Raw genomic sequence first — 25,628 nt, forward strand, 5'->3', positions numbered from 1 at the left:
TTTTACGCACGGGATAATTATGGTGTCTTTACGAAACAGAGACAATCATTATCCAAATGTAAGCCTCCGGAAATTATGTAGTCCTGTGACGTGTTTTTGGATGCAGACAGAGATGTGTGTGTATGTGTGTGTGTGTGATGTGCTGTGAGGAATGGAAAAAAGGCGTCTGTCAGTGTTGGAGGGGGTCCCGACACGTCACATGCAATTTTCCATCTGGAAGGAGCTTGTTTAGGTCTGCGCACCGCAGTGAGGAACAGCCCACGGTGCCTTCAGTGGTCACTGGATCACAGACCTCCACTACTGATCACAGTCTGAAGGGATTTAAAAAATAATCAACCATGAAGCGCAGACTCTACGGACTAGCACTCATCCATCTTTTCACAACTTTTCCTCTGATCAGTGGCTCACCTTTCCAATATAACGTGTTCCAGGGCAATGCATACTCTGCTACCGAAACACGTCAGAAAAACAAGTGAGTAATCGATGTCTATTTGCATGCTAAGCTCATTCATAACACTAAGTATCACATTTAAGCTCTCCTGTGCGCAAATGACAGAATTCAGTCAGTCACTGGTGGAAAAGTTATCCATTGCAACAAATACGCGCCGCAGCTCTGTGCATCAGGAGTGTTTAACCGGTGATTTTCTGCAGAAACTGGTGCGCCTACGTTGTGCACAAGAACGTGAGCTGCGCCGTCACGGGAGGCGCGGAGAGCTTCGTGCAGCCCGAGCTTCTACCGTGTCCACCGGAGCTGCCAAACTGTGCGCAACAAGTGATGTAAGTTCCCAGAAGTTCAGGACTATGGGTGGAGGTTGCTACTATCATAAACTGCGCATTGATGCAATGACAGAAAATTACTGTGATATTATTATGTACTCTGCGGGTTGGTCAGTTCTGCGTATCACATAGTGAGTTTTTATTTATAAAGTATTGTTGGGTATGACGTTCCTGTAACATTACCCAGTGTTCTGTGCATGTGTATTATCATGTTATACAAAGCAAACAAAGCTTTCAAGATGAAAACATCTAACACACTGTTGTTAGAGTGCACTTGCTTGTCTTTAATATGCACAAATATAGAGATTTATTCTTATGAGAATCTTAAAAACATGACTCAAAAAAAACAAAACAAAAGATCTTATTATTTAGACATCTGTGTTGAATCTTAATGAATGCAAACAGAATGACATTACTGAGTTTGCCTTTGTTATTGCTTCAGTGTTCATTGAGCAACAAAAACTTTTGAGATGTAGTTAATCATCAAGTAGCCACGTCGGCCAACAGTGTCCTCATGGTTGGAAGTGCTGAAAAGTTTTTTCCCGCCAGCTGCATCATTAATTAACTGCAAATGTGCCAGGTGTTCATCTAGTCTCAGCTGTCAACAAACAGATTGTGTCTTGAATTTCCCTCTGGATGAATTAATTATCTTTCTATCTAGAGTTGCACAAGGTCTTGTTGAACTTCTAACAAGCTGAATAAATACTTCTACTATCCTATCACACTATTAACCATGCCAAAAACTGAATATATTCATATTTGTGTTAAATAGATATCGGACCCACTTTAAGCCCATGTATAAGATTGCATACAAGACTGTAACGGAGCTGGAGTGGAGGTGCTGCCCAGGTTACCAGGGCCATGACTGCCGGGAGGTGAAAGACATAAAACTACTCCAAGTAGAGCGTTTGCCTCATCCTCCCTCTGCCTCTGGACATACTACAGTCCAACAAGGTGAAAGATATAATTATGTCTAAGAAAATCTAACATGAAAGTGTGAGAAAGAACATTAAACAAGTACGTAACTGCTGGAAAAATGTCACCATAAAAGCATTCATATTCTATCTATAGCTCCAGGACAGCGAACAGAGAGCCATCCATGGGGAAGGGAAGGGCAGTTTGGAGGTCAGACGGGTAACAGGCCACGAGGGGGTCATGGAGGATATCAAAATGTGCAACACCTGGAGGAGGAGGTGCGGCAACTGTCCCAGATGGTCCTCGACATGCAAGCAAGAATGACAGACATGTCCTCTAATCTGAGACTGGATTTCCAAGAGGATGCCAGTAAAATGCTGGTAACGCTGCTGAACAACATCAGACAACCTGCCAGTGCGAGGGGCGCGGAGACCCAAACCATTCAGTTGCAGGACTTCTCTTTAGAACATGAGACAACAACGATGGACGAGGTCATGAACAAGATCAGCCAGATCGCAGACGATCTGGAGTCCAAGAGCAATACCCTGGATGACCTGCTGGGTCGTGTCAGCCGTCATGACGGACAAATTCATCTGTTAATGGAGGCTGCCCAGAACCAGCTGTCCACCCCTTCTCCTGCTCCCCCAGCCAGTGACACAGATCTGCGTGGCTACCTGGATGAGAAGCTCAGTGCTCTGCGAGAGGAGTTAATGGAGGGTATGGAAATCAAATTGGCAGACTTGAAAAATTCATGCGATTATAAAATCCTATCAGTTCGGGAGCAGTGCGAGGGACAAGAAGCCAACTACCTCAGCCTGGCTGAGCTCATGGACTCAAAGGAAACTGACCTCCGCAAAGAGATCCATGACCTTAAGACCAAGTTGGTTGGCCCAGGAAAAGAAGACACCTGGGTATCTGACTCTGTTCTAGCTCGAGTAGAGTACCTTGAGCACCGTCTGAACTCATCTGAGAAGTCTGTAGAGGCTCTGTGCATCTCTGTGGAGGAGAAGCTGAAGATTGAACGGGCAGACGCCATCCAAGATTTGAGGGTAACGCTGGAGGACAAGCTGGCCTCCATGGAAGACAGACTCACCACCCTTTTGTTGGATACAAACACAAACTCCGGATCTGGTGGTCAGCCAGAGAGTCAGGGTGTTCTGCAATGGGACGTTGACAATCTCAAGGGTTCTGTTCAAACTCTAGAGAATCGATTTTATGTCTTGGACCAGCTGTGCTCAAAGGAGTGCAAGACTAATTTGACTTTTGTGGAAAACATTCAACAAGACCTCCAGAGCTGCAGAACTGCTGTACATGCTATGGAAACTAGTCTAAAAGTCCAGATAAATGGCCTTGAAGCCATGGAGGGACAACTCCTCAACCACAGCTTTAGTACTGAGAACATACATGGTGAGCTGAGCCACCTGAAAGAGCGTGTGAATAGGTTGGAGGACTCATTATCAGATGTCGTTCATGAGCAGTCTCAGACCCTGCACAGTCTCAACTCTTCCTGGGGCCAAGTAACAACAGGGGCTGAGCAGGAGGCCAAGGAACTTTTGGAGCTCCACAGGACTCAGCACCAAGAACTGATAAACCGACTGAATGAGCTGGGTAGAGAGGTGAAAACCAAGGCTGACCACTGCAGGGAACAAACGGAAGATGTGGGGAAAGAGATTGCCCACATGGACAGCCGCATTGTTAGTGTGGAGAGTTTATGCGGCAAGCTGGACCCTATCTCCAGTAGCCTTCAGAGGATCAAAGAGGGCCTGAATAAACATGTCACTGGGTTGTGGACTTGTGTCAATCAGCTGAATGGTACGGTTAGAGCTCATTCCCAAGATATTGGAGGACTGAGGGGAACTTGTCAGAACCTCCAGAACCTCATGTCTAAGGTGCTAACGAGCAGCAACCCTGGGAAGACAGGTAAGCTGCAGGTATTGTTTTTGTGGCCTTGAAGCGTGAATGATTGGTTCCTGAAATGTGATGAAGTTTGACACTTTTGAAATACTGAATAATATTGAAATACTGAATAATATGTGCTTCTTCTTACCAATTAAAAGTTAAATGTCTTAGCAATAAAGCACATTCTTGTTCATGTCAGTACATTCACAGGTTTTGTTGCCACTTGGTTTAGTATGGCCATTAACTTGTGATGGATAATATTAGCTAATGTTTGTAAGCTAATGACTTATTTCATTATATTACAATTTTCTGGGCGTGCTACCACCTTTTCCATTATCCTGTAAATATCACTTGTGTCCTAAGTGGCCACTAGCTAAAGTTTGTTTTTAAGTGTTTAATTTTTTTTTTCCAACTTAATATCAGGCCAAATCTGATTTATTATCCACAAACCCTTCTGGAGATAGCAATCAAATAGCTGTAATTTTCCCCAGCCCTTAAGATCATCGCTTGAATTGGAGTCCATTATTGGATATTGGTGTGTGTTTCACTGTATGAGTGAGAGGAAGTTGGATTTTCATTTAACCATGTCTCCAGTTACAGGAGGCAGGGTTGATTGAAGACACATGCTTTATTTAATGGACCCCACTTGTGTTGAGCAATGCCTTGGCAGAAAGAAATATTGCTCACTTGCCTTTTTGTGCATCCAAGCTTGCATGTGTATTTGTCCATAAATTCTACACATGCATGTATATTTCTTTGAGCGTGAAACGTCAGAACATCAGGGGGATTTTGTTCACCTGCTGAAGTCTAATAACATGTGGCTCTTTCGATATTTATTTAGCATTAATGCTGGGCAGTAAGACCCAGCTTTGTTGCTGTAAGCATATTTGGGAATGTAGATTTTCATAGCAACGCATATGTTGCATACTTGTTGTATGAGTCTGCCCATTGATAGTGCCTGTGAGACCCAGCTGGACTTCTGACTCTCACAGTTGTAAATGTGAACTAGAAACACACCCATAATGTTTACAAGTGGAGTGTGCTCCTCTGGGACTAACTAGTTTTCTGTAACTGGTTAATGGAGCAGGTGATCCAGTTCAGAATTTTAAGGGAGGGGAGCTGGAATAAATTACTCCTGGGTCTTGTTCTGGTTCCAGTCCAGGTGAGACCAGAAGCTTTGCATAAAGATATGTGTTTTGCTCTTTATGTTTTTGCTTCTGGTTCATGTCTGTAGCTCTGTTATGCCAGCTTTCTCATTTGGCCGAATAATAAATCGATCTTGGGACTGGGACATATTCCTACTCCACCCTCTGGCTGTTGTCACAACAGGGCATTTTGTCACTGGGAAGTTTTGCAAGTGGGAACACAAATATTTATGATTTCCACTCATGAGTATGGGCCAGTTTCACCACTTGCTGTGTGAATACTGTGTTTGTTTTAGTGTTGCCAGCTGCCTCATCCTATTGTCTCCCTCCCTGCTTATCTGAAGGGACTGGAAAATACTGCTTGGATGAGTCCATTAGACACCCACACGACTTATCGGTGATCCCCTCATGGGCCTCTTTATTTCAGAGCCAAGAGCATCAGTGTGTTTAGATTATTAGGTGCTACTGGATCGGTATTTATATCACTTCTTGTCCTCATACCCTCTTCTGTACTATTACTCTTGTCTTGTCAGTTCAGCCTGCAGTTTTCCCACATGTTTTAACTTCATGGCTGAGTTACTTTTCTGTTGAAATTAACAGTGCAAACACTCAAAGCTGAGAGACAGCCCCACGGGTCATTTGTCAGTGCGTTTACCATGATGTCATACTGGCTGTTAGCCTTAAATGAGAGGGCCAAGAAAGGGTGCTTTATCCTGTATTAAGTTATGGGAAATCTTTCTGGTTAGTGTTTATTCTTATTGTTTAGTAATAATGCACTTAAAAATTTCAGTAATGCATTGTGGACAACTGGACAACCTCTATGTGCCAGTGAAAACCTTCAGTTTTATTTCCTTATTTACTGTGGTACCTCATTTGTTTGGCTCTGTACATGTATGCATATTTACACCAAAGTGCCACTTTCTCAGTTTGTGAGTGTGCCTGTGTGTATGTTTCTGTATCTTATCCTTCTCATAGTGTTTGGCAAGGTGGCCTCAACCAACTTAAAACTCTATTATGGTTACATTCTGAGATAAGAAAACATGCTTTCCTGCTTCAGACAAGGCTCAGTGGTGAAGCTGGCAGGTCAATGACCTACAAGAGATAGGCTGATGTGTTCTGGTCAGCGGTCAAACATGATAACCTCATGAGCCAAAAACAAGATGGGACCTGATGGAAGGCTCTCAGTAGTGTTTGGTCACTACTGACAAAGTAGGCATTACATTTATGATCTAAGAAATTTAATTGCCTTTTTCTCTTCTGAGGTTTAAATTCTCAGGCTGAATTTATTGACTCCTAAATCAAAGCCTTAAGAGGCTGGTTAACACACACCAAATTGCTGTGCAATCATCATTATGTGGTATGTAATGTGGAAAGACATTCTTGTCACACAAGGGGCTGTTGTATCCCAGAGCTGTGTGCGTATGTGTGTGTGTGCGTATGTGTGTGTGTATGGGGGGCTAGACTCACAAGGGTTTCCCGTGCTGCTTTGGTGGAAGATGCACATTTGCGGTCGACAGCAGATCCAGCTGCATTTGTTTACAGCTCAGCTCCTTCATCACGACAAACACTCACATCGTACATCCAGTGTTTGCCTCTTTTAGTGGTACAAGGTCAGCAATCTGAACCGGCCCCATCAAAGACTGCACACTGCAGCACATACCTCAATTTATATGAGGAGTGACACGGCTAACTAACAAAGACAGAGCAGTGAAACATATGCACATGTGCACATACACAGACTTTACCCCCCGGTGCTGTTTTACGGTCACACAGCGGTTCCCCTCCATATGTTGCATTTAACTGGCAGACTTCTCTGGCCTCTATACTAAATTACTCTTTTCCTCAGGGTGAGGGGACAAGCTGACTACTGACTGAACATGTGGCTGTGTCATGGTATGCTGCTGGTATGCCTTTAATGTGCTGGTTTTCCTTTTGGGACAGCAGAGTTGGGGCCTGTTGTCTCATTGGAGACCTGAGGGTAACAGCGACTTTGCGTCCCCAGCCAGGAGGGATGATTTGTTGATAAACTCCAGGGTACGTCTCAGCAGTGGTTCTCAGGAATGTAGCGCGGTTCACGTAGTTCAGAGCTGACCACCATAGGATGGGAGACTGGACCGTGGTCTGTCATTTTCTACGTGTTCATCCTTAATAACCAGTGTTGGGAAAGTTCACTTTCTACATGAACCAGTTCAAAGTTCAGTTCACAAATTTTAAAATGAACTAGTTCAGTTCAAAATTTTGAACTAAGTTCAAGGTTCCAAAAATGTTCACAGCTCTTTTTTTCTTCAATACGCTGCTGCGAGCTATCATTTGTCAAAGTTATTGCCACAGCCCATAAAGAACCACAGACAGCAATTATTTTATCAGTTTTGGAAACTATGTGGTCTCACTACTGACTTTTGCATAAAATTCTTTCAAATAGTCAAACGCCGTAAAGTCTGAGCGGTCCGAGCTAGCGGTGCCTTCGTCCATGCGCCGTATTTTGATGACGTATTTGCTCGTGCGACAGGTATGACAGCTGTTGCCAGGTTGGGTGGTTTTTCCGCTACATATTGAGGGCTGTTTACGGTGTGTTTAGCGTGGGTTTTCCATGGAAATCTGGAACACTCTTGAACGAAGTTGTACTGTGAGAGAGCGCCGTTCACAAACGCCAGGATGAACGCGTTCACAATGACGTTCAGTTCATGAACGATCGCGCAGTTGAGTTGTATTGGAGATATTGGAGGTGTTGGGGTGGGGGCTGGTATGCGCTACGCCAGTGGTTCTCAAACCCCCCCCCCCCCGGGAAGACAAAAACCGAAGTGACTGTGCAAGTTAAAAATCTGACAAAAATTGCCCCAAATTTGCTATTTGTTTTTGGAGCGAAAACACTAAAATCTCTTCTCTTATGTTCATAGTGCAGTCAGGGTGCTTCATTGTACAGTATTTGTCATAAGATTGCCGAGGTTGCTCTGAGTTATAGCAGTGAGGTGTAAGAGTCACTGTGTTACCAGCTGGTCTGTTAACTCATCTGACCTCCAAACATCTGGCCCAACATCTGTGTCTCTCTGACCTTGCGGCCTCAGCCCCATTGCTCACTGTCTTATCTGTCTTTTTCAGGTGTTGCTGTGGAGGACACAGGATCTCCCCTGGGTTCAGGTAAGAGCCCCCAGGTGCCAGTTGGTCCCCTGGATGCCCCCGTCCCACAGCCACCTGTGATGGAGACCGGAGAGGCAGGACCGCCCAGCAGGATGACCTCGTCCAAGTTGCCTAAGGGGACCGACGGCAGCATGATGCCTGTTCAGGGTTTTGCTGGAGCTCCAGGTGAGGCGCACCTGCAGGTACAAGCACTGGATGCTTTCCAGCATTGTCTCACCTTTTTTGTTTTTACTTCATAGCGTCCCCACATGTCAAATTTTCTGACTCGCTAAAGCCCAGCACACCACTCATCTCAGGTAAATACTACTTTTAAATACAGGTAAATACTTTTTTGTGCCTCATCACAACTGAGCTTGTCGAGAGTGGGTGAAATGATTTTTCTTTTGGTCAACAGACGTGAACCTGCCCCACAGACCATCACCACACAAACCAGCCCCGGCTTCAGGTCAGAGTTTATTCGTTGTACAGGCTCGGCCTCTGGGCACATAACATCTGTCAGTGTGTGATATTTATTTTCCTGTGTCCAGGTGAGACAGTGTCATTCTCAGCTGGTCTGACTCTTCCGCCGTTCCAGGGAGAGATGGGAATCATTCGATTCAACAAGGTGCTGGTCAACGATGGAGGACACTATGACACTCATACAGGTCACATTAAATTTCATCGATTAATCTGTTGATTTCGTCAATTCACTGACTGTTTAGGCTATAAAATGTATGAAACCATGTCAATATTATCCAAGCAATTAAGTAGAAACCCAAAGTGACATGTTTCTGTTAGACCAACAGGCAAGAAACACAAGAGAGTTCGTTTAAAATGAAGTGGCAAATATTCACATTTAAGATGCTGAAACGAGCAAATGTTTGACATATTTTTCACAAATTTGATCCTGAGTTAAAATGAGAGAAGTAGGACAAGACTAATGGTGGTTCTGTGGTAAGAATGTGTGCTTGAAGAGCATCTCCTGTGTCCTCAGGTATCTTCACAGCTCCCACAGATGGCCGCTACCTGGTGACCGCCGTGCTCACAGCCCAGCGAGGCGAGAGGGTGGAGGCGGTTCTATCTGTGTCCAATCACAGCATCCAGAGGTTGGACTCCACGGGCTTCTCGTCAGGAGCGCCAGCGCCGCTGTCACATGATCAATGTAACTGCAGCAGCTCGACCTCACTGAGCCTCGTTCTGTCTCTGAGGAGAGGCGATCGAGCAGGGCTGGTCATGACTGCGGGAAAACTCGCCATCTCAGCCTCCTCTGAGATCCTGTCATCTTTCAGCGTTGTGCTTCTTTACCCTAGTCCATCCAAACGGTAGCCCTGCCTTTTTTAGGGACACCTAAGTGGAGCATGGTCTTCATTATTCGGCATCCACCAAGATTAACAGGGACATTATCAGAGGACGGAAAGAAGGATAAAAAATAGCAAGTAGCAAAAAGGAAAAATTCCAAATGCACGAGATCCCTTCTATTGAGTACTAATATATAGTGTGTTTATATTGCAGTTATTTTCATGTCTTATTATGAAGTTCTGTTTATAACCTGGACCTTACAAATACATAATTAGCTTGAAAATGTAAGCGTCCACTGCAGTAAGTTAGGAGTTTCTTCCTTAATATTTGGGAACACAAAGTGTCTTGTACCACACCACCCATTATTAATGAACTGTGAGTGCTAAAATCTGAGTTCCAGAAGAACTTGTATTTTCTTACAGTTCATACCAGTGTACACACACACACACACACACACACACACACACACACACACATACACAGCTCTTCTTGTTGGTGCTAAAACTGTCACTAATGTTCAAATTGTGCATTGTTACTTCAAATAAATTTTTTCAATAAAGCATCATCCAACATAGGACATTTGATTTCAAAATCTATTAATACCATATATACAGTAAATATACTATATATACACAGACTTTCTGTACAATATTTCTGCAGTTTTAAAATAATTCATGTTTTTATCTCTCGCACTGTCCAACAAACAAAAAGCATATCAGACAATCAAATGTATTTATCCATAATTCAAAACATACTTTGTGCTTCCACTTTTACATCATAATGTAAACTAGATTTTCACAAGATACTCATGACAATCTACAGAAAACAAATGAAACAGCAAAACTCGGAAAATACTGTGTGCTCCCTTCACACAAAGTTTCTCACTTTCATAGAAAGAATAGATTTTACTGATAAACGTTACTGAGCAGAATTAAAAACAAAAAGAGGCAGAACATTCATTTCATGGTGGAAAAATCAAACAGGAATGTCTGCATAAGATTAGTTTCAAAATTCATCAAAAATAGTTTTCTACTGTAAGTTGAACTAAATTTTTATTTTGAAAACACTTCATACCAAATAGCAGCAGTTCAGAAAGTGCCTTTTCTTTAAAAAGAAAAATGCAATAATGTAAATATTAACTATGAGCCAAGTGATTTCACATTTATTTCTAACAAGTGTTAATAGTTTTGCTTCAGTTTTGGAGCAAAGATTAAGTAATATTTCTACACGTGAAGTAAGACCGTTATAGAGTGATTAAGGCCTTAAAAGGATGAAAACATAATTGCTATAAATAATAACCTTGTGTGTTTTATGATCACTCTCAAGCCACTGAGAGTAAGCACAACACGGTCAGGATCTTTGTTTCATACTGAACAGTAGCCAGTTAACACACAGCAGTTATTGCATCTTTGCCTCCTAAACAAGTGCTGAGGGAATATCTAGTCATTAAAAACTGTAACAAATGGTAAGAACAACAACTGATCTGTCATACCTTTGGCTTCCATATATGCCAAACCCTTCAAAGAAAGCAGCTCGAGCACAAAGAAATACTCGGCATGTGCGTGAATGAATGAGAAGACATGCGATACCTTAACATCCCAAACTAAAGTGGACTGCATAAAAACTTCAAAATTTAAATTTACTGTTCTTAGTTGTGCTGGTTTCAAGAATTAAAATATTAATCTCAGTCACAGCAGCTCCTCAAAACACACCTCAGCGATGGGTTGTCTCCAGTAATGGAAGGAGCTGAACTCCGGGCAGCTGAAGGTGGCGCTGTGTTGTGAACTGCGTAAAGGAAAAACATGCTCCACCAGCTCACTCAGCCGGCTGTATCTGCAAAATAAAAAAAAAAACAGAGATGGAAACATTAAACTTTTATCTGAAATGAAAACAAGTGAGACTCAAGTGATGGTTCAACACTCACGATGTTTTGTTGCCTTTGGCTTGTTCGAGGATTAGCTCCCCTTTGGGATTCACCGTGAATATCCGGCACACGGGCACACCAACCTCCTTGTAAGCAAACACGTCCTTAAAAAACAAGGAAAGTGGCAATAAGGATCTTTTCAGAGTGATGGCATTGAACTCAACATGAAGTTAAAGCTTTCTGTGGTTAGTGAATCCTCGATTTTTGATTAAAATATAATCTGTTGTGTAAACTTAAAGCAGTACAACTACAAACATGTTACACTTACACTTTCTCTGTTTCCAAAGGCTGCATAGAAGGGATTTGTGTTTCCAAAAAACAGATTCTTGATGTCTCTGAGGCACTCAATCTTGAACTTCTCAGGCTTCTTTTCTATGATCTCCCTAACAAGAGAGAGATGTATGAGAAGAGATTTAACCTTCTGCTGGTGCTGCAGTGGTCTACTTTGAACGAAAATAGTACCTTATCAGTATCATTTATAACCATTTATATTCAATGACCAAATGCAACAAAAAATGATCATGAAACAGGATAATAAGATTACAAATCAGTGTGAATATATGAAAAGCTCAAATTTCAGAGACTTCTGTTTTTCAACACATTGAGGGAAACACTGTACTGATTTTTGCACAAAACATCAATGCACATACAAGTAGAATTGAAACAATCAGTCGATCAATCAAATGACAAGAAGATGAATGAGCAACTGTTTTGATAATTGATGAGAATTTCATAGTTCAAGCTTCTCAAATTTGAGAATTTTGGTTTGGTTTGTTAGATTTTGAAAATTTCCATCCATTGACTGTTTTAATACATAAGACAGAAGAGTTCAAAATGTAAAACAACAACAAAATCCCATAAATGCATGAGGAATAATAATCCAATTTAATATAACGTAACAGGGGACATTTTTTCTGCACTGAGCACTTTTAATTTTAAGAACATCATCTTCTTCATACTAACATCATTTTAATTGAGTTTTTACAGTGTGGTAGAAGAACTTTTTCTTGAGTGAAGAATCTGAATACTTAGTGGTGTGACCAGTGTTGAGTTCCAGCAGACCAAACAAACAAAGGAGAATTACTGTAATGTGTACTGGAATAAATTACCACTGATGGCAGATGTTCTCTCACTGATCTCCACTCTGATTCGCTGGCAATCCAGTAACTGAAAGCACTGAAGTTAATGCCAGAGAGAGGAAATGCTCAGGGAGGATTTCTTACCTGTGGAAGGCAGAGAAGAGGCTGCTGGGGGAAAGCATGAGGGGTCCTTGAGGCAGGAGAGTTCCTCTGTCGTTCACCCAGTGCAGATATCCTCGGGTCATGTCAGCCATGCCGATCGCTCGGGCCGAACAGTATAGGAACTTGTAACCATTCCTGTAGTGGTCAGATATTTATAAGAGGATTAAATCTTTTACTTCACTGGAGCCACTTCACTGTTTGACAACTTTTATGCTGAAAGGAAAGCGGTCGTCTGTGTCTTACTCGTGCACTGAGTGGTAAAGCTTAGCGATTCCCTGGTGAGTCCAGTCTTTGCCGAGCTGAGGCAGAATCTGACCAAACACATCTGATCTGTGGCAAGAAAAATAGACTGAATCTAAGCAGTAATCAGACTTCGCATATCCAATATTGCAGGGACATAGAAAAGAGTACAAGACAGATTAACTGCTGCATGGAAATGAGCACCACATAATTAAGAGATGGACAATCAGATGTCCTCGTACTTTGTGATTGTGCCATCGATGTCGGAGATTATGACCTTGTCGTCCCAGTTCCACAGGTAAATGGTGCCCTCACAGCGACATGTCCCCTGGTACTGAGTGGTTATGCTGAAGGTCACATCATTAGGCCCTTCTCTTAGCTTAAGGCTGGCCTGTAAGAGACACACAATGAGTGCAGGTTAACTGAATAGCCACCACTTTAGCACTCCTATAGCCTTGTCTGATTCACACAAACAGTTTAACAAAAGATCTAGTTAAGTCTCTACTACAAACTGCTGCCTTCATTACCCACAATGCATGACAGTGTGCCCAGAGATTCAGGTGTGTTGTACTAGTGGTGAATAATATGCTTTTGCACAGCTAGCCTCAAGCAGAGATGAAGAGTGGTCCGCACAGGTCTAAGGTAAGCTCTGTTCTTTCTTTCTGCACCCCTGATTTTGTGCTGCTCCTTCTACAGCCACAAATGGATTTTATACAAAGACCTCACATATGTAGCCTCCAACACAAATGTGAAACCAATGGGTTTCCCTCCTTGAATTCAAACAAGCATAAACTGGAGGAACATATACTTGCACTGGCTGAGTTAATCCTCAACCTTTGATCAAAATATAACAAAAAAAATAGTCAACAGCCGTGCATCAGTAGGAGGCTGATATATTTGCTCCACAATAACAATAAAGTTGTGATGAACCCATTCTTTGGCTTATTTTGTTCTGAAGATACCAGTAAATGAAATCAGTTAATATCTTGGCAATATTACGTAAGCAAAGAGGCAAATAAGACCAGGGAGTTGGCACAGAAATAATTCATTTTGAACAGTCTATGTTGTGCTTATGACTTTTGCACTTTTGTCCTGTTTCTTGTCCACGTCCTCACTTGTTGCTATGGTTCACCTGCTCACAAGTGTGTACTTCTGTGTTTGTCCTTGTCTATGTTAATGCATGTATTTCTGTGTCCTATTTTTACACAATTCATCCTTGATGAGATGTCACTATTGCTGGGATAAAAGAGGAAAATGCTGTTATTTTTTTGTTAGGGTGGCAGGCATTCAATGATGGGATATTACTACAAAAATAAATATACAAAATAAATTAAAGCTCTCCCCTTGCCTCCTAGGCTGACCTTTTTAACTGGACTCAAAAAACCTCTTCTGACTTTGTCTAATTTTAGGCATGCTTCCAGTATCAGTGGTCTTACTATCTGGTCAGACGACAGGCGGAGGGACTTCTTGTAGGAGTGACAAGGTGCAGGGGCGGGGCCTTCCGTCTGCACATGCTCAGTGGGCGTCACGGGAACGCGTGCCACAGCGTTCAGCTCTTTGGTCTCGTCGTCGCTGGACCACTCTGCTGCTTTGTGCCTACGGGAGAGAATACACATCCAGACTAGAGCAAAGAGTGCATTTGACCAGGAAAAAGCCAACCTGAGTTTCAGACAAATTTGTGTCAACATAAGCACAATACATGATGCCATATTTATATTAGACATTGCGATACAAGGTCAACATAAACAACTCTGCAAAATCATTTAGAGCCACCAGAGGGCAGCAGATCTCATCTGCACGTATCTCTGTTTTGTCCAACAGTAAATATGCAGCCTGTTTTTGTTTCTCACTTGTGGATTTGACACAAAAATTGCGTGTACGCGTAGTATGTTAAAATTAGAATCAGCCAGGTTCAAACAGTATTTAGAGTGTTTTTCCTGGTTTCTTAATAATGAGCTCATGGGTCACAAAATGACAGCAATGCTCGCTGACTAAACATGCCAATCCATCCTGTGTGGGACGTGTTTACCCAACACTGCTTGTGCTGGTGTGTGACTATGGTGTTATGAGGAAGCCAGAGCTTTGTTGCTGACTCACTGTGTTTCTGGGGCCTGGTGAAGGGCAGGGCTCTCTCTGCTCAGAGACTCCTGCCTCTCTAACTTGGTCTCTGATGATGACTGAAGAGAAGGAGGGACACTTAGTGCCTCATATGAGATATACAATAAAAGTGTGACATGTATAAAAAAATCTTTATATAATAATGAAAAACTCAGGTTTAAGGGTTACTGATGCATTCAGGTAACCTGTTCCTCATTTGGCTAGGATCATTTACAATGCAAACTAAAACAAACAGTATGGGATTCCTACTGACCTTCCACTTTATTGTAAACACTCAGAGGGAAGTCTTGCTTTCCCTAAAGGCTTTAGGCTCAGTCAAATATCAAGTACCTGCTTTACACTGCTCTTCCTCCAGAACCACCAGCGTCCAGACTTTTTGGGCATTTTCTCCTTCACCCAGGCCTCCTCTGTAGCCTGCCATTCACATAAACAATTCATGCGTGAATGGACATAATGTCTGATGAAAGAGTACACTATAAACACATTAGACCAACAGGATACCTTTGGCAAGTTCTTCTGAAAAGCCTGCATACAAAGTATCAACGGTGCTGCCAGAGTCCAGTTGTAATATCTGCAGGGGAAAATGTGCACATCATGCGTTTATATCTGTGATGAATGTCCAACCATTTTAGTGGCTGTGAATAAGAGAGCAAAAAGACTCACCTGTTTGCAATTCTAACCACCAAATTGGGATTGTCGATTATTGCTGGATTCTCTGCAAATTCATTGTAGGAGATGATGTGCTCCATGAATTTATCTGGAATAAGCACAACATAAAAGACAAATTATAAGCCATGGAGACAGTCCATATATTTTTAGCAATAAGAGCATCATTATTGAACAGGCTGTAACACATCCTACTTATTTAAAGAGACAGAAATTTCTAAATAAATGCAACTACGTAATGTGCTGGTCAGTGCAAAAGATTTAAGAGGTAAAAAATCTTCTTCTATCTATCTTTTTTTTTTTTTAAGTAACCATTAAAGGAGAGTTCTGGTATTTTTTACTCCTGGGACCAACGTCAAATTTTTTGGTCAGTATGAAACATTTACACAACATGTACTGTAAGCACAGGGTCCAGGTTTAAAAAACTAACAGAATTCTCCTGAGCAATGAGCAATATAGTGACATCACACTGCTTTCCATCCAGTATTCTGTTTCATCATTTTAGCAGCCTGTGTTTATAGAAATTTCCGGGTACCTTTAGAGATCTCGGAGTTCTCACCAACACCTCCACACAGCGACAGGGTGACGTCAGGGAGGTCACCAGCAGAGTCAGACAGACACTCGGTGCCGCTGTCCGCTGCCGCGCTGCCAACAGACTGGGGCGACTGGGATCCCGAGCGCCTGCCCATCTCGACCCAGTGCTTAGGAACCTGCTCAGACTCACTGAAAACACAGACATATTCTCTCAGAATCGCTGAGCTGTGGAAACTACTTATATACTTATATACCAATATTTGTTCCGAAAGTGCACAAAAAAATGGCATAATTAAATATTTTCACTGCTTCTGTAGTTCTGTTTACAGGTGGGGCTGGGTATCAAACCGAAATACTTTTTTATTCAAACCCAAGTGACAAATGTAGGGAATGAATACTTTGTCACCTCCTAAATGAGGTACCATGAGTTTAATCTAAATGGGTTTCTAGGTTTTGTACCTTTTCGGGAAATACCGAGCAACAACATGAGGTTCAAGTGCATTCAGGTCATCCAAGTAAATATCTTCAGGTCCCTGATGCTGGCTCCTCTTCCTCACACCTTTGTGAAAGCAAGACAGGAGGCAAGAGTGAGAGTCTACTAAAACATGTGTCACTTCCTTGTCTTTTAACTTGTGCTTGTGAATGCAGAGCAGCCCCAGACAAACAACGTGAGCTCAGGGCCGAATGGAAGCCACATCCTTCCTGTGAACATCCACCTACATTTAGGTGTGGAGTAGCTTCACACGCATTCATTAGTTTCCCATGTCATTTAAAAGGCAAAACGAGAATAAATGAAATATTAAATCATCGTGAAATATAGTTTTTAGAAATAACAAAGAGGCAGATAAATTACAGGATTTTAAGCAGTATATTGAGAAGCCCTTTTCTCAAAAAGGGAGCAGCTGGATTTTCTAGCTTGTCATACATATATTAACTTGTCTTACTCAGGGGAGAACATTTTAATTATCTGATTCTAAACCAGATCCATATCCATACTATAAACTGAAAAAAATACTGTAATTCTCTTCAGGTCAGAACACAGTATACAGAAACATTTCCAGAGTGAGTTTTATAGGAAGTTGGGTTACTTCTCTTCTTGACAGGGGAGTCGGTGGGTTTACAGGAGGCTGTTGTATCAGGACAAACTGCTGCAGAGTCTCCTGCCAGGTTACTGCCTCCACTGGCAGCACAGCCGCTGTCCCTGCGGCTTGGTGGCGAAGACGTCCACTTGATCTTTCGCACGGTTTTTGTGCTGAGGTCTGAGCTTGTAGGACTCGACTCTGAGGTAAAACCGCTGGACAAATTTGAAAGTTCTGGCTTGTGCTTGATAATGTTTGTTTCGTTGGACGAAGCTTCAGGAGGCTGCGGTTTGTGGCTGTGCTGATCAACTGTGATGGTTCGAGGCTCTGGCTTTATAATACTGCAAATAGGATCCATGGTTCTCTCTCTTTCCCTTGACCCTTCCTCCATGGCTTCAGTGCACAAGATAACCCTGAAATGTGTTTTCTCAGAGGGAGTGATGGTCACCGTCCTTGGTTCAGATTTATCCTTTTTGTTGACCTGGATGCAAGAAAGAACAGCGCAAGACAGAACTTAAAAACACATACATGCAAATGAACCATGAATCTCACTTGTCTCGAAGACCAAAGTTTAGACCTGAACCTCACCCTGGTGGACTCTGGAAACTCTCCCCAGGTCCATTGCATGTGGGACTCGGCCCTGAGCATGCTCTCTGCGGGCTTCACCATCAGCTCAGAGTCACTCTTGGGTGACATGGGCTCGCATATCTCCCTGCTGTAAACAAACACCACATTGCCGCTGAGTCAGCTGTAACAACCTGGTGAGAGTGACCTGTTTTATTGAGCCCTGTCTGTTTTGATTGGAAATTATGTCTCACTGTTTCTCCACTTTTGTATGAACTATGCAAATATTTGTGTGTGTGTGTTGGGGGGCATACACAGTGCAAGGGGACCAGTCTCCATCAGAGAAAGGGTAGCTGTCCCATTCGAGGGCATTTAGAGGGGAATGCTGCCTGTGGTCCATATTGTCCTTCATCACAGAGAGTGAAGATGCCCTGAAGACACAAAGGGATAAAATTAACCTAAAGTTTATGACAAACAGCATAAAAATACAGCTATGAAACTGAGCATGTTAACTTACCATCCACTGTTGGTGTTGTGCTCCTCATCTGAACTGAGCTCATACAGCTCGAGCTCTCCGCCTGCAGGTGTAGTCTGCTCCTCCTTACGTGGCTCAGCCTTGTGCTTCCTCCTGCGTCTCTTCCTCTTCTTGCCGGCTGTGCTGGGGCAGGTTTGCAGGTTTCCAGAGGTTGGGACTTCTGAACTCGGAGGCTGACTGTTGTCGGCTAATGATCCCCCACACCTGGGCTCTCTGCTCCTGAACAGAGCCTCTTCTGTGGGGATGGGCGAGGTCACCAGGTGGGCTGGAACAACCTCCTGTGTTTATGGAAAAAAAAACAACAAGACTTAAGAAACTACAGTCCTGCTTCTGTGAGGTTATACTTGATTGACATTGCCATGCCTGTGGACATGCTGTTGGCACGGCTAAAAGAAGAAGCTAACGAAAATATGTCCAAGAAATGTTGTCTGTTGTTATCACAATAATTGAGATCCACTTCCAATTGAGATCCATAAAAATCCTTCGCTATACTCACATTGTACTGCTCTGTCTCCTGGACAAAAAAGGCCTCTCCATTGTCTCCAAGCTTCATATGTAGCTCCACAGTTTCCCCATTGATTTCTATGTCAATCTGCAGAGTCAAACAACCACATTTCTGTAAGAAATACCAGTGAGTTCACCACGTTCTCCTCAGTCGGCCTCAGGTTTTAGCAGGCATTAATGAGGTTTGTTTACACCACAAAAGCAACATATGCATGTCTACAACACAGCTCATGGATAAAAAAAAAAATGTGCCACAGATTTACCTGAAGAATTAGAGTTAAGCCAGAGGGAAAAAACAGTGAACAGCTTGTACAAAGGCTTGCTGTTTTCAGCATATGCCACCAGTTTCTATCCCTGTTGAGTTTTGCTCAGAACTGGGCTGCCTGAGTGGAATCAGGCTGTTCAAAAAAGGTCAACAATGTAGTTGAACATAAAGTGTGTAAGCTGTGTAGACAGCATTGCTTTCCTCTATCTTTAAATGATCAGACACTACCTGAAATCTACTCGCTTTGGTTGCAAGATGCTGACATTTGATATGAGGGGAAGATCAGGTTTTATTCAGTCTTTTACAGCTTTTAACCCACATAACCACGATGATAGTTCAGTCTTCTCTGTCAACAACAGACTATTTCCTGTACTGTCTGGCTCTCCTGTAAGCTCATAATCATTTTCTGTAAGACACTTTTTCTTAATGGAAGGAACCTTTACAAGTGGGGGGGGCTAAAAAGAGCTTTAGCTGTCTGCTTATCCCACCTTAGTCATCTGCACAGTGTCTATAAATAGAAGAAGTAGAGAGTCGATGTTTATGATCATAAAACTTCAGAGGGAATGAGGACAGAAGAAGGCAGAGGAATACAAAAGATATCATGCAGCTCCATCTCAACACACAGACATGCAGTGGTTCAAACATTTATCCAACATTTCACTGTTTTTAAGCACAGTGATCAGGAAGAGTTACACTTAGGAATACTTCTCACCGCTGGTGAAAAAAAAATCTCAGTATTTTTTTTTTTCACTGAGTAATGGGGGCACTCACTACTTTCTCCCTGGAGCGCAGCACTCCTAGTTTTCCAAAGCGGACATGGAAGGGGGAGCACTGGAACGTCCCATCAGGTTGTCGGACCACGATCACATCGATGCAGCCTGACAGAGTGGCCTGGTTGATGCCCTTATAAAGCTCCTTGACGGTCACCAGCACCTGGCCTGCCAGTTGTCCCACGTAGTTCATGGTGTCCACCTGTCCCCAAAAACACCCTTAATTAAGTAGCATATAGGTAACAATAATATTCTGCATTTATTACCTGCTAAGTTTAACACACATGAATCACTAGCCGAATGAAATCACACACCACTTTCCCTTTACTGGGCCAGTGTCCCGGTAGTAAAGCTCCTGTTTTTCAGAATAGTCTGCGAAGGAAATGCAAGCTGGTCCCTAAACACAACGGCCCTGTCCCAATTTCCTCAAAAGAGTCCTGAGCTGATCGAGACTTAATCAGGACCTTGAATACAACAACGGGGCTGCTGCAGACCACAGCAGTGCAGACGGTGTGTGTGTTTCTGTCGCCGCAATCTGGGTCAATGTAGCCTTCATTATCACCTCACTCATTCCAAAACACTTTCTTGTGAAAACCATATGCTTTTAAAATGCGACCAAACTTACATAAAGATCCAAAAGACAAAGATTTGACAGAGACTTGATCCAAGGAACAAACCTTTAGGTTGACCAGGTGATTAAAAAAAAAAAACACATCATCAAACACCACATCACTTCCCTCCACACTGCTACTGAAATCACTGATAAAATCAATTCAGAGTGTGTTTCAGTATTTAGGCCAATGGTTTACACGGACCAGCTCAGAGCTGCGTACCAGCTGGATGGACTTTGAAACCATTCAGACTCTTAATACTGGCACCCACTGCACCAACTTAACACTAATGCACTTTGCTGGTTTGTAGAGGGGAATAATAAAATCTGCATGGAACATCCACTGACAACAACTGAGGTAAAGATGCTTATGATAAATATAACAAACCTATTTGGAACAAAACAGGGCAAAGGAACACACTGCGATGCGCCTCATATTTTGTCTGATCAGTCTGCAAACACTCACAGGCATCTGAAAGGCTCAGGCTATCTCCTAAATATTGACACATCCACACACGAAAGAGGTTAAAAGTAGAGTCAGGATTAATAAAATCTGAGGCAAGATTACAGTTACATCTGGGGTTGAGAGGTTCACAACAGACACCTAAATATTAGAGATCAACACTGCACTTTCCAAATGCTATCAACAATTCAGGTTGTTTACATTTTATGTGACGCAACACAGAGCCATGATTTAATTAAGAAAAACATTGCTCAGCACCGCAACTCACCAGAGTCCACGGGGACTTCAGGTGCAGCTGTCGGTCCTGCTGCAGCTCTACAGGAATCCTCCCTGAGACCTTCATGTCAACCCAACTGGATTGAGCTAAGGGCTCCTCTGCTTCCTTCCCCAGTCCTAATGAGCCAACCTGCTCCTGGTCTGCACCAAACTCCACAGATCTTTCTAACCCCTCTTGCTGAGCACAAACTCTTCTGAGGGACAATTGCCCCCCCAGCCTGAACCATAAAACGATTACATAACCTCTCTTGGCACCGGCCCCCTGTCACCACCAACCTGTCCTTGAAAATTCTTAACAAAGAAAACAGGTTAAAGGAATATTTTATTCTATCAGTCATTTATTTTACTAATAAGCTGCATGACTCATTTACTAGACAATGGCATGTTAGTGTGTACCATGTCGGCTTGCTTGCAAACAGAGCATGCAGCAGTATGTTCATATTAATCTCAGCTGAGGTGCAGTGAAGCTGACAGGAATTGGGTCAGCTGTTTTAGGGGTCATGAACTAAACTAAAACTGATGAGTTGATGCAGATGCATGAAAAGTCGGTAGGTCACCAAAGTCATTAGTATTCAACCTCTGGAGATCTTGAGTGTCTATACCAATTATACAGCTTATGTCATGTTCACCATCTTAGCTTAACCTGTTAACATGCTTACATTTACTAATTAGCTCTAAATAAAGTAGAGCTGAGGCAGATGGGAGTGTAATAATTGGTATAAGGAATAAAAACATTATTGAAGTCATCCTGAGGGGAACATGAACATATACATGAAATTTTTAGGTAGTCCATCCAACGAGACATTTCACTCAAAACCACAAACGGTACTAGAGGAAAAGTTTATGTTTAGTATTTAGTTTATAAGTTTAAAAGATAAATCTTCTGGGGACTATGAAACATCTGAGCAAAATTTTGTGGCAGTCCATCAAGTATTTGTTGGGATATTCCAGCTGGTGACCTTAGAGAAAAGGTCTTGGGATCATCAAAGTCAGCCAGCTTCATCTTCCAAATCAACACTGCCATTCCTACAGCCATGTTGTTTAGTGTGCACCCCCCCCCCCCGGAACCACAACATTTTGTAGAGCAAGTTCAAATCCCATTTAATGGACAAAGCAGAAGCGTCTAGATGAGAGACAACAACCATGATAGCAACTCTGCAAAACCAGAACCCGCTAGTGAGCTGGCTGCACACCGTCTACACGAGTTACACACCACAGCACCTCATACAGATCCCTCTGCCACGACACTGGAAATAGAGCCAAATGCAATAAGTGTTCTCTGATCAATAATGTTAGATGTGTATTATATGTGACAAAACAATCTCAATTCAAAGTCCACTTATTGCTCTGAACCGTAACACACAATCTCTGTCAGACGAGTCGGCAAGTTCAACTTAGACACACAGACGAGAAGTCCTGAAAATGCTGACAATGGAAAGTTTGAACATCTAAACATCTACGGTTCCCAGCTGGGCTGGGATAATAAATTGTTTGTTCTACAAAATGTCAAAAGTATAAACGCCTGTCATGAGTGTCTTCAACCCATGCTGATGCATTCTGTTTGTCCAACAAAGAGTCCAAAGCCAAAGTTATTCAAGTCACTATCGGAAAGCTGAGATTAAGAGCACAAATTTTGATAACCTATTAATCACTGATGTCATTTTTACACGAAAATCAGCTGCAGCTGACTAATGAATCAAGTACCTGTTTCAGATCTACCTCCAAAACAACCAAGCAGAGTCCTGCTGGTGTAGACTGGTGAGGATGCCGTCCTTAAATGGAGATTATTTGTTCAAGTGCCGTTTCCAACGTCAAGACACAACAAAAGAAAGAAACAAAGACATTAGGAAACTGAAAGTGCTGTACTTCCATTTTCATTTTTAAACTAAAGGTGGATGTGCTTCCTGTTCATTTACAGGAATCAAGAGTGTAATAACCTAACATTTTAAAGCTTTACAGCCTTTATTAAGACAATAACATAACAATAAAGTTTTTATGAACACGTCAGATTTAGAATAAAGCTGGCTAAACTCCTAAAGTTCTCTTTTTTGTCCTGCATTACATTACAGTAATTGACGATACAAATCCAACACAACCAGTTCTCATCCACAACTCTCTGAGAGGACCTTAAGAGGTGTTAATCCTGTTTACGAGATTAGTGCAAATCTAGCTTTCCCTGTCTCGGCACGTTTGTCCTGCTGGCCCCATCCAAGTGTCCAACGTGATTCTGCGTCAGGCATCCAGTTGTTGTTTTGACAAACATTGTGTCACTGATGTCACTGATTCTGCAGGTTGTTATTCAAACTACCGGGACAATTATTTAAGCATTCTATTATTTTTTGATATTTATCAGTTAATCAATCCAGAGCCAAATATTTAGCCTACCATTGTATATAAAACAGAGAAACCAGATATGTTCATTTAGGTATTTTTTGACCAGAAATCGATCCATTGGTTAATTATTTTGGCAACGACATTTTGGTGCTTTCAAACATTTAGTGTTTGTGAAGGGCTATGGGGGAAAATAAAGTATATAACAAATCAGAATATCTCCAGATTCACTTATCGTTCTGTTAAGCTATACTGCAGAGTTTAAGAAGGAAGGAAGCAAGAGAGACGCGTTAAAATATCCCAAATCTCAGCAAATACTAACTCTCAAAGCACAATTGAGATTGATAATACAGCACACTTACATAACTCACATATCAGGATCCATATCTCTGTTCGAGAGCATGCGGTTTAACCCAATATGTTGATAAAAACCCGAATAATCGTAGAAAATCGAACTGCCCCACGAATGATCATTGAAACCTACTGTCAAAAATGTAGTCCAGTCTGTACATATTCACCTGCAGGTGATGTTAAGTCTTAAGGTAGTATAGGAGCGTATTATCGCCATAAAGCCTATGGGGCGTTTAGGTACAGCGCTGAGGGGGTTCGTTTGACGTAGGAGACACTGATGCGAAATACTACAATTTTAGCCGTAGGCCACGGTAATCGTAAGTATAGGGTTATATTTCTATTACAACACTTTAAAAATGATATGCATTAGGCTACCAAAACACGACTTGAGTTACAAGCAAGCATCCAACTTTAAATGACTCCTCAGAAAGGTTCAAGGACTCCGCTGGCGGCGTTTGTCCACCGTAGCGGAGCGACATTAAACAGCGTTCACACACATTCTGTCTCAGTCTGTTTCCCTGCAGCTGCTAGAAGAGTACCCTGGTGTGAACTGGTGATGAAAATCATCCTACCTGCTGGAGTTCAGGCAGGCGGCCGCACCTACAGTCGCTTCCTCCGCCGGCCGGCAGTTGGTCGAGACTGCCGCTGCTGCTGCTGCTGCTGCTGGGTTGAAGCCCATCGCACCACGTGACGCAGCAGCGCCCAGGCTGCACGTGATTACAAGGCAGGAGGACGTAAGATGAGGCTAATTAAAAAGGGTTAGTTATTACAGATATATTTGGAGTGAGATTGAGGTGGATTTTCCTGTGTTATGAACCTCTAAAATGTAGATGTCCAGCAAAACGGTAATGCTAAAAATTAAAAGTCTCCAAAATCATGTGATCCACTTGTAGGTTAAGAAGCGCTAATTCTTCAATATTTCAGTGGGCATATTTGTTTCTGAAATAGGCCATTGTGCATTATGAGTCGGCCCACTTTTACTTTTTGGTACTTTACATATATTTGAATGCAAATTAAGCCTATTTCAAGCTTAAATTGAGATTTTTGCACATTAATACAGCAGCAAACAACTGTTTTATAATGGCGTCCTGAGAAGAGAATGAAGTGACACGGCCCTTAAAGGTGTTACAGTCCAGATTGCTCTGTACTGTCTCTCTTGCATGAGAGCGGTTCAGGACAAAGATTTCTGTTGTTGAGGATCATCAACACCAACACTTTGAGTTACTGCACGGCATTTTAAAGTAAAAGATCTGAGTAGGACAAGGCCTACCTTTTCCACTACTGCATAGTTGTGACTTGTTTTTTATTCAAAATTTGAAACTAGAAAGCCTCAATTATGCAACAGAGACTTATCCTGCTGCCAGCTTCTGTTGATGTTGATCTACTTTACTTGTTATACTTTCTCTCTTCCAAAGCGAGAGTGTATTTAGACCCTGACTAAAATGACATAATGTGGTAAAGCCACTTTTAAAACACACATTCTAATGTAATGATTTCAGGACTCATTTACTAAACTAAAGTTTTTGATATCAATGCGCCCTTTAGATTGTCCAAACAAAGAGTTACATTTTTTCAATTAAAAGTATTGTAACGTCCCTGCAAGAATGTTCCATGGTGTTAATGTTGATAGAGTTGATGTTAATGTGCCCTTGAGCAAGGCACTTAACCCCCCAATATGCTCCCCGGGCGCTTGATGCAGCCCACTGCTCCTGTGTGTGTTTCACTGCATGTAATTTGCCGGGTGTTGCATGTGTGTGTTCAACTAAGGATGGGTCAAATGCAGAAGACGAATTCAGTGTGTGTATGCAAAAATATATATACTGTCAATAAAGCTGATTCTTCTTCTTCTTCTTCTTCTTAATGTTAGAGTCAGATCAGTTGGAGTTGAGAGCTAGCAGTTTTATGGTTTCCTACGGTCTGTGAATGCATGTGTGGTTGGATGAGAGAACGAGGAGGCGGGGGAGCTGAGAGAGAGAGAGAGAGAGTGTGCCAGTGAGTAAAAAAA

General features: G+C 42.3%; 2 protein-coding genes across 5 annotated transcripts; one reads left to right on the forward strand and one right to left on the reverse strand.

The window, feature by feature from the left end:
• The first annotated feature begins 57 nt into the window (after positions 1-57).
• emilin2b (elastin microfibril interfacer 2b) lies at positions 58-9,722 on the forward strand. Its single transcript, XM_046370978.1, has 9 exons — positions 58-472; positions 652-777; positions 1,550-1,731; positions 1,849-3,612; positions 7,836-8,039; positions 8,114-8,170; positions 8,269-8,319; positions 8,402-8,518; positions 8,848-9,722. Exons 1-9 carry the CDS (start codon positions 339-341, stop codon positions 9,177-9,179), a joined length of 2,967 nt encoding a protein of 988 aa, XP_046226934.1. The 5' UTR covers positions 58-338; the 3' UTR covers positions 9,180-9,722.
• LOC124049397 (phosphatidate phosphatase LPIN2-like) lies at positions 9,065-24,295 on the reverse strand. 4 transcript variants are annotated; one of them, XM_046370982.1, is made up of 22 exons: positions 24,196-24,268; positions 22,646-22,713; positions 19,594-19,794; positions 18,550-18,645; positions 18,036-18,331; positions 17,833-17,949; positions 17,543-17,669; positions 16,964-17,435; positions 16,335-16,434; positions 15,877-16,064; positions 15,339-15,432; positions 15,177-15,246; positions 15,006-15,089; positions 14,655-14,734; positions 13,994-14,153; positions 12,800-12,948; positions 12,561-12,647; positions 12,300-12,452; positions 11,345-11,459; positions 11,077-11,180; positions 10,865-10,985; positions 9,065-9,200 (listed from the first exon to the last, which is right to left on the reverse strand). In XM_046370982.1, exons 3-22 carry the CDS (start codon positions 19,783-19,785, stop codon positions 9,132-9,134), a joined length of 2,874 nt encoding a protein of 957 aa, XP_046226938.1. In that variant the 5' UTR covers positions 19,786-19,794; positions 22,646-22,713; positions 24,196-24,268; the 3' UTR covers positions 9,065-9,131. The 4 variants fall into 4 exon arrangements, with proteins under 4 accessions (XP_046226938.1, XP_046226937.1, XP_046226935.1 ...); XM_046370981.1 differs by lacking the exon at positions 22,646-22,713 and having other exon boundaries at positions 24,196-24,295; XM_046370979.1 differs by lacking the exons at positions 22,646-22,713; positions 24,196-24,268 and adding an exon at positions 20,934-22,609.
• Between the last annotated feature and the right edge of the window lie 1,333 nt (positions 24,296-25,628).

Source organism: Scatophagus argus, chromosome 18 (genome assembly GCF_020382885.2).
Source record: "Scatophagus argus isolate fScaArg1 chromosome 18, fScaArg1.pri, whole genome shotgun sequence".
NCBI lineage: Eukaryota > Metazoa > Chordata > Actinopteri > Scatophagidae > Scatophagus > Scatophagus argus.